This window comes from Toxorhynchites rutilus, chromosome 2 (assembly GCF_029784135.1).
Source record: "Toxorhynchites rutilus septentrionalis strain SRP chromosome 2, ASM2978413v1, whole genome shotgun sequence".
NCBI classification, from domain to species: Eukaryota; Metazoa; Arthropoda; class Insecta; order Diptera; family Culicidae; genus Toxorhynchites; species Toxorhynchites rutilus.
This window is the reverse complement of record NC_073745.1, coordinates 93789439-93799001: the sequence shown is the minus strand read 5'-3', so window position 1 is coordinate 93799001 and position 9563 is coordinate 93789439. Positions and strand designations below refer to the sequence as shown.

Below are 9563 nucleotides of genomic sequence, written 5' to 3'. Positions count from 1 at the left end.
TGAAAAGTGTCATTTTTGGAAAAAAGGGGAAAAAGTCGATATTTCGGATCATCCTAAAATGAAAATGTGCACACTAACAAAAAAAAATAAAAAATACGGGTCTAATAGTTTGCGATAAAGAACGAAACTACCACTTTTGACGAAAATCTGAGAAACACTATATCGGTTTGGCATGGAATGGCTGTAATAAGGTAATAAAGTTCGGAATGTTCCCGAATACACAGTGGAAAAAGAAACAAAATCATATTATTTGATTTTTTTTAAAGTTATTTTGATTATTTCATAAACATTAAAAAATTATAACAAAAATAATTTGATGTTGATTTCGACGCCTTATATAATAGAATGAATTGATGTTCTTAAATCGATGTTGAGATGTTTGATATCGATTATTCTATTTTTTTTCCCAGAAAGCCATCTAATTTTCTCCTAACAACTCAGCGGTCTGTCACTAGAAGCACCTCAAAACATATAGATAATGGTTCATATCATGAACAGAAAATTATTTACACAAACATTGTTGAATCGCAAACGATGTTTGCCGATGTTGCTACTGCTGTTGGTGTTGCTGTTAATGTATTCAACCTGCAGCGGCTCGGAATGTTGTTGAACCGACTGCTTCCGATGTTCTAAACTGCGTTCCCTTGCGAGGAAGTAACTTAGAAGCACTTGCGGTGGACAATGGATGGGCCGGATTCGTCGTATTCCTCCTTGGAGATCCACATCGACTGGAAGGTAGACAGGGAAGCCAGGATGGATCCACCGATCCAGACGGAGTATTTACGCTCTGGTGGGGCGATGATCTTGATCTTGATGGTGGACGGAGCCAGGGCGGTGATTTCCTTCTGCATACGATCAGCAATACCTGGGTACATGGTGGTACCACCGGACAGGACAGTGTTGGCGTACAGATCCTTACGGATGTCGACGTCGCACTTCATGATCGAGTTGTAGACGGTTTCGTGGATACCGGCAGATTCCATTCCCAGGAAGGCAGGCTGGAAGAGGGCTTCTGGGGCGCGGAAACGCTCGTTACCGATGGTGATGACCTGACCGTCGGGAAGTTCATAGGACTTCTCAAGGGAGCTGGAGTTGGCAGCGGTGGCCATTTCATTCTCGAAGTCCAGAGCAACGTAGCACAGCTTTTCCTTAATATCGCGAACGATTTCACGTTCAGCGGTGGTAGTGAAAGAGTAACCGCGCTCGGTCAGGATCTTCATCAGGTAATCGGTCAGATCGCGACCAGCCAGATCCAGACGGAGGATGGCATGGGGCAGAGCATAACCTTCATAGATTGGGACGGTGTGGGAGACACCATCACCGGAATCCAGAACGATACCGGTGGTACGACCGGAGGCGTACAGGGAGAGAACAGCCTGGATGGCAACATACATGGCTGGCAGGTTGAAGGTCTCAAACATGATCTGAGTCATCTTCTCACGGTTAGCCTTGGGGTTCAGGGGGGCTTCGGTCAGCAGAGCTGGCTGCTCCTCTGGGGCAACACGCAGTTCATTGTAGAAGGTGTGATGCCAGATCTTCTCCATATCATCCCAGTTGGTGATGATACCGTGCTCAATTGGGTACTTCAGGGTGAGGATACCACGCTTGGACTGGGCCTCATCACCGACGTACGAGTCCTTGTTACCCATACCGACCATCACACCCTGGTGACGTGGGCGGCCGACAATGGATGGGAAGACGGCACGTGGGGCATCATCACCAGCGAAACCGGCCTTGCACATTCCGGATCCGTTGTCAATGACCAGTGCTCCAGCATCATCGTCACACATTTTGGCTAATTGGGTTTTGTTTTACTGTTCTGCAGAAGAGAAGACAAAAACGCAACGGTCAATACAAACACAAACTTAAATCTGTTCACCGTGGTAGGTGAAAATCAATGTACTAAACTGCTCTTGAAAATTAGATTACGATGCATATGTGATTTCATTAGGAAAAATATTCATACATAGCAAAGGTTCAGTAATTTGTACAGTTGGCATCCAAAATTGTTTGTGAGACTAGTTAACTGAACTTTTTACTAAAAAACTTTCGATACTGTTGTGAAAAACTATCAACTTTTATTGTTGGATTTGCACTTCAGTACCTATAAGCCACTAATTTATGATTGAAATATAACTAATAATCCAAACTGTTCAATCTACCGTTCAAATTCAATTGCCCAAAATTAGAAACAATCAAGCGAAAGATGCACTGTTTGAACAATCTGTTAAGACTACTTGATCATAATCCAATTGTCCCATTCACCACACAAAAGCACGTTTGTTCACCAATTTTCAGTTGACCAGTTTCACCGTTAACTAACTCTCCAACTTATAAGAAATGCAATAAATTGAAACAAGTTCAAAATATAACACTCAAACACAAAAAAAAACAGACACTAACCCTTCGGAAAGATTAGCGGAAGATGTCTTGCCGGCTTGTCGGTAGGATGGCGACTGACGATTGACGGTCTCAAGTAATATGTAGATATGTACATATTTTTAGAAATATCTTCTTCATTTCGAAGAACAGAAGAAAGTCGAAGTGCGCAACTACGCATGTTATCAGCGGTTAGTGGCGAGACAATATCTCCTTCTATATCTTCCGATTCCTTCACTCCCACGGGTGGAACAAAAAATTTCACCGAGATCGGAGAAAAAAAAACCTATGTAAAATATTTTTAATACACCTTCGTAATTTTGCTGCTAGAGAGGTGGTTACTAGCGCCGGTCAGCCAAGATAGCAGCGCTTCCGACAGGTGGTGACCAAAGATCGAACTAGAAGGATAACAATAAACACGAATAACTGATGTGTGACAAAATTAGCGCGAAAGCGAGAGTTGAAAGAAAAAATCCCTAAATGTGTATTGTTGCCCGTAGTTTCTCTACATTCAATGCATTCGGTAAATTCCCACCCACCTTCGTTGTTTTTCAATTCGACCTTGTTGAGACTTCTGATCCAATGAAAAATTTGAAGAATTTCAATCATCACCATGCACAAACGTGTAAGTCAATTGTCCGAAAGATCGTGCGGATATTTGAGAACTTATTCGCATTGATTTTGTGAATTGAGGGGTCTATTTAAATATACCAAAAGTGATTTAAAGCAGCATGAATGGTGATTTAAATTCCGGTAATGTTGTGGAGAAGCGAACGTTTGTTGTTTGCGATACTGTGCAAGATACAACTAACTATCGCAAATGTATCAGATTGTACGTTGAACAGATTACTTCATTAAGTGAAACGACTACAACGATAGGGATATGAAAGATGTTTTTTGACAATATAGAACGAGTGTTTGAAAACAAATTTTGTTGTTCCGTGCAAACCATTATCCAAGACAATTTCTGGAATTGAAATTTCGTAAAATTGAAATACTCAACATCGTAAACCCTTTTACCGTTTTGATCTTTTCGTTACTCATGCCTAGGCACCCTTTCCATGCTAGAAGATGTTTTACAGTTATTGCTGCATTATAAGGACACATACTGTGTATAGGAGCTGAAACAGCGTGTAGAAGCTATAGACAGGTTTCACGTCAAGTCGACATGCCATTGGCAGCATTGTAGTGAAATGTTGCGAGTGTAAATACTTGAAAATATTCAAAAAAGAATTAGACTACTGTTTGAAATGGAGCAGTTTTTTTATTATTCTACCAATTGTTTCAACTCAAAAACTATACTATCTAGAAATCTCTCATCATAGCTTGAAATGTAGGAAATTGTTTGAATTTTCATAAAAAATACAAAAAAATATAAATTACATTGAAAGAAGAAATTAAAAATTGAAATTTATTTTTCTCAAACACGTATTTTTTTATTCTCAAAAAAAAAATATGAATAGCCCTTACTATTTCCAACAAGTCACCCATGCATCGAAAGATGGGCACTTTTACAGAGAATTTTTTTTAAATACAACTAATCCTAATCTTGTTTAAACTCGAGAGCGTATAGTATAGTCTATTCGACAATTAGATCTAATAAAAAAATGAACTCTTGTCGAAGACGCCAACTTTCTATCTTTTATATATTCTGGAATATATGGCATTTTTGTAGGGAGACTCCTGAAAAAATAATGTTTTACTCGTAACATTTTTGTGTGTAATTTCTCGCGTTTGACATGTACTTGATATGTTTCTAAAAAGAAAAAAGTCTGCAGAACATGTATATTTTATACACATGATATTTTATACTAAAAAAATGTTTCGAGTTAAACATTAATCGGAAACATGAAAAAGCTGTTGTTAGAAAAACTCTTTCCCTGTAAAAGTCCCAATCTTCCGATTTATAGGTGGCTTGTGATGGGTGACTTGTTGTAAGGGCTATTCATATCATTTTTTTTAAATTTTGAAAAACACATTTTCTTGAGAAAAATGAACTTCAATATTCAAAATATTTCATTTTCAATTAAATTTTTCTTTAAAAATTTGTTTGATATTTTTGAATAAAAACTGAAATAATTTCCTATATTTAATTTTTCTACTGATATTTCGTAGGTCTTATAGTTTATGAGCTAAGATTTTCGAAGAAAAGTTGAAAAAACTTAAATTTTCCAAAAATTTCTCATTCAAAAACTATCAAATAAATATTTAGAGAAAAATTCCATTGAAAATAAAATATTTTGAAAACTCAAATTCATTTCTCTCAAAAAATTTTTTTTAAAAAAATTAATATGAATATGAATAGCCTTTAAGAAATTTCAACAAGTCAGCCATACATCGAAACGTTTTTAAACAATTTCCTACATAAAATTTTTTGACGAGAATTTTGTGGGCATCATATTTGTCTACCTTGACTACGCCGCTGTATACACCTTGTCTAAATCACTGCTACTAACTACTATAATTGAATTTGGGGAAGGACGGCCGGTTAAATAAATTTTTATTTCTAAGGCTGATGTCACATTAGGCGGATTCGCCGCCGCGGATATCGCGACGGTTTTTTTCTCGATATAAATTCGCTTCCAAAACCGCCCCGCTCTGTGTGACATGGCTCATTCACAATACACTGTAGATCCTCTGCTGTGGTTTTACTCGCGGAATCCGCGGCGACGAATCTGCCTAATGTGACATCAGCCTAAGGAACACACATAGGGGAAACGCGGTTAAATGTACACTATAAGGAATAAGCCAATTTACTGCGTCCACATATCGCTACCATCTTCGTTTTTCGAAGAATATGATAGCTAAACTACAGGCAGGTATAGGGGGACCGCACAAAAAAGTCGCATAAAAAAATCGTAAACTAAAAATAAAAATAAAAGAACTTCACCAGCAGCTTTAGAGAATCGTGTTCGGTACACATTTTAAAAAAAAACTTTTTTTGTGCAGTAGATAGGGACCGCATGAAAAAAGTTTCACCCAAGAAATTTGTTTCCCTGCTTTGCGATGGGACACATTGCCTTTTCGGTTGCGCGTGGTTGTTTTGTGCTTTTAATTGCATATCGAAACGTGTTGCTGTTAGAAATCATGTCATGCAAAAACTTAGAGCATTTGGTGAGAGAAGGAGAATGATTTCAGAAGTGGATAATTGAGACGCAAATATGCTTTTTTCGCACTGAAATGCATATAAACCATCAAAAAAAATAATTGGACGATAGCTTCGTAAAATATGCTTCTTTTTATACACCGCACAAGAACAGAAAATCGCACAAAAAAAATTCGCACAAAAACAGGTTTTACTGTAACTATTGATGTGGATATCCCTTCCTTCATTAATCTAGAGCAATGATGAGACTAAAATAAAATCGTGGGGCATATGATGAAACAACTAACTGTGGATAATGGACATTCGACGTAACCCACGCTTTTATTTTAGTCTCATCATTGCCCTAGATTAATGAAGGAAGGGATATGATAACTACTAACTGCTACTTGCCTAATTATTTTCTAGCTTTTAGTACTAGTTTTTAGTACATTATCTGTATGATTAGTATACTTCTCTACAATAAAACCATTAAATATTTTTTTTATTTTTATTCCTTACCTAATTTTCTCCGGAATATTTTGATGATGTACTCTATTCTATTAGTCAAATTAGTTTATTCGATGCCGTTATTGAGGATTACGAAAAAATACATGCGCCTTTTTAAATTTATGGTGATCATCAATTTATGGCGGCCAAATTGAATTTTTCAAGATAATGGAATACACAGTATTATAATGACAGCAGAGATAAACGTTTGTTCCAAATTTCAGATCAATAAATCAAAAGGAACGGGGTCAAATTTTTATTAATTTGGGACAACCCTACATACATACATACAAACAGGTCAAGTTAAATCTGCTGGTCAAGCCCCTTCACTTGGTTTGTTTTGAGAAAATATGTAATCCGCCATTTTGTTGTGGCAGCCATTTTGGATTTGAATTTTTTTATGAATAACTGTGTGCTACTAATCAATCCCTTTCATTTGATACCCATATTGATTGGGTTTTGGAAAAAATATATATCGCCATTTTGTGGTGGCGGCCATTTTGGATTTGCATTTCTCATGTATAACTTTGTTCTACTAGTTAAGCTCTTTTATTTTATACCCATATTGATGGGGTTTTGAAAAAAATATGTAATCCGCCATTTTGTTGTGGCGGCCATTTTTTATTTTCATTCCTCATGAATGAATGTGTGCCACTAGTCAATCCCTTTCATTTGAAACCATACTGATGGGGTTTTGAGAAAATATGTAATCCACCATTTTGCAGCGGCCGTCATCTATGATTTTAAAAATCATGAAATACGCAGTTTATAATGACTCTAGAGATAAAGGTGTGTTCCAAATTTCAGATCAAACAGTCAACAGGAAAGGGTTCAAATTTTTATTAATGTGGTCAAGCGCTACAGACAAACATGTTACAAACATACAAACATACAGACATACAGATTACAGGGCAAGCTAAAAAAAACCGTTTAAAAACTCACGGCTTCATGATTTTATGAGCCAAATTGCTCTTGAAATCTTGTGACTAGTTGTTTATTAACAGATGACAATTGTATTCTGACTTACTTTCATCATTTAAGGAGTAAAAAGGTACAGAGAACAGTCGTATTCTCAGTCCTCGGGATTAGCAGCATTTTCAATGAAATGTTGCTTAATTGTGAACTATTTTTCTCAAATCATATACACCGACACTGTGAATTTTGAAAATATCATCATATCGTTGCGAAAATAACGAAAAAATTTTAGTTTGTATGAAGGTGAAAAAGTGAAAATGACAAAAAAATAATTTACAACATCATTTCACAAATAGCCACTGCACACTGTCACATACTCTATTCAGTTAGAACTAAAAAAAAAAGATATGTTATTAATTGATAAAGAAACTTGTTGAAAATTGCGCTTTCACATATATGTGGAAGGCAACTGAATGTAAACACAAATATTGACGTCACGAAGTGAAAAGTAGATATGGCAGCGCATGCTATCACACACACTACGCTTGCAAACTCTACCATCAGCTCCACCTTATATTTTTGCGCATGGATGCCAATCAATGATACTTATGCTCAGATAATTTTGAGGCGAATGAACTGAAAAGTTTATGGCCTCTTAAAGCCAAAAAATAAGAAGGAAATAATCTAATAAGGTAAATGATTTTGGTTTGTCCAGTCGAAAATAAGATCATGGTTTGTCCACTTTTTTTAATGCTCTAATTCAGCGCACCTCTGTTAAATCATGTGTTCGAATGTTTCAAAACATATAAATAATATTGTCTTTGTCATGATTTACAGTGGTTTTATAGTATATTTTTACGGATTCACATGTTTTAAAGAATTATAAAACCCACCTTCTCTTGGTGTCAATGCGCCCCTCATTTGAGCTAAGTTTGAATCAATCACCAGATGATTATTTGGCACGTAATCAAACCTTTTCTGGATTATAACACATACAAATATTGTAAACATCATGCTTGCACATCATTTGTATCAGATTTAAATAGTTTAACCATGTAATTTACTCATTTCGATGACCTCATTTCTGATTATGAGTCGTCTGATTGACTAATGTTGTTTTGTCCATATGATTTCTATGGCAACCGCTTGGCGCGCTGCAGTTTGTTTATTGTGTCCTTCGCGCATAGCAGAAATAAAGTTTCTCTGTGTTGAGTGTGTTGAGGTGAACACTTTTTAAATGCTCAAGAACAGGCAATATTCTGAAGAAAACCTAAATTATGAATGACCAATATGGAGACAGTAAACTTAAGCAATGGGAAATGCAACATCTACTTGAAAATTCGAAATTTTTAATTCAAAAATAGTGATTTCTGGAACCGGACAAACCATGATCACAGGTGGACAAACCATGATCATAATTTCTCTGGCGAAAATCGTTAAAAACCTGAAAAATCGAATACTTTCAACGCCTTATGGTAGTATTAGCAACTAGAAACTTGGGACTTTTCATCAAACCCAAACTCGTATTGATTATATGTGATTTTCATGAAGAAAATCGATTTGCATTTACTAGTTGCGTGAAAACACCCTAAATTGGACAAACCAAGATCATTTACCCTATTATGCTTCAAAATTGGACTTCTAATTTTAATACAGATTTTAATACAGATTTTTCGAGAAAAAACTGGAATTAAAAGATTTTTCCATACCAGAAATACATATTTTATTATGCCAACCCTGGTATGCGTAAGTATGCATAAACGCACATACCGAACCTCGAACAACGAGTTCGATATCATGATATTTGGAGAAAGGAGAAATAAAACTAAAAAATAAGTAGATAGCACAGAACAGCTCACAGTGCTAATAGCTCACTTAAGCAGGTCCAATGAATGGGCGTAACAGAAATGTTATCGCTGCACTAGGATGTTTAGATTTCATGACGAGTGCAATACATAAAAACAATAAGACAGAGAATTAGGATATTTGCGCCTGCGTGCGTATAATCTTCCCCTCGTTCGCCCGTCTCATAATTTTTCCGTCTTTTACGCTCCGCTCTTCTGGGGTAGATAAGAACCCACAAGGAGACAATGTAGTGAAAAATTCTTGTATAAAAGAGCAAAATGTTGTCTGATTAAAAACCCTCAACCAAGCCACGAACGCAGAAGCGTCATGACAGTATCTCACCCCTCCGAGCAATATTTATTAAGATATCACGTCCATAAAGGCAAGGCCACCAGAGGACCTAAGGGAGCACCAGCGAGAACCATCGCCAAGGGTTAGGAAAACCAGAAGGACCAGGAATTGTAGTGTGTATTCAGGGGTCGAATTAACTTCGGTCAGTTAAACGGTTTCATTGTTAAACATGATAATAATAATACAGACAATGTACTAAAAGCTAGAAAATAATTCGGCAAGTAACAGTTAGCAGTTATCACACCCTTTCCCTTTGTTGATGAACAAAGATGTTACTTTACCCAACATTTGAAGATTGATCATAAGAAGGGCGTCGACAAACATCCAGGACATAGACGCCAGACGCCATAGAGACCAATTGTATGGATATTGCATGTTCCTGAAATTATATGATGGTATAATCAAACTTACACTTGGTTCATAAATTTTCGGACCAAATATAAAGGCAGTAATCCAATGCTGGAGAAAATACATGGTGAAA

The 9563-nt window shown here is 36.5% G+C and overlaps 1 protein-coding gene across 1 annotated transcript; it reads right to left on the bottom strand.

Annotated features, from left to right (window-relative positions):
* Positions 1–246: 246 nt before the first annotated feature.
* Positions 247–2532, bottom strand: LOC129764882 (actin, muscle-type A2-like). The gene is made up of 2 exons (XM_055764438.1): positions 2404–2532; positions 247–1819 (listed from the first exon to the last, which is right to left on the bottom strand). The coding sequence occupies exon 2, from the start codon at positions 1788–1790 to the stop codon at positions 660–662; it is 1131 nt and encodes a 376-aa protein (XP_055620413.1). The 5' UTR covers positions 1791–1819; positions 2404–2532; the 3' UTR covers positions 247–659.
* Positions 2533–9563: the final 7031 nt, after the last annotated feature.

What these genes read in the sequence shown, in the direction of transcription:
- LOC129764882 (XM_055764438.1), bottom strand. Translation starts at nt 1,790, where the DNA reads ATGTGTGACGATGATGCTGGAGCACTGGTCATTGACAACGGATCCGGA.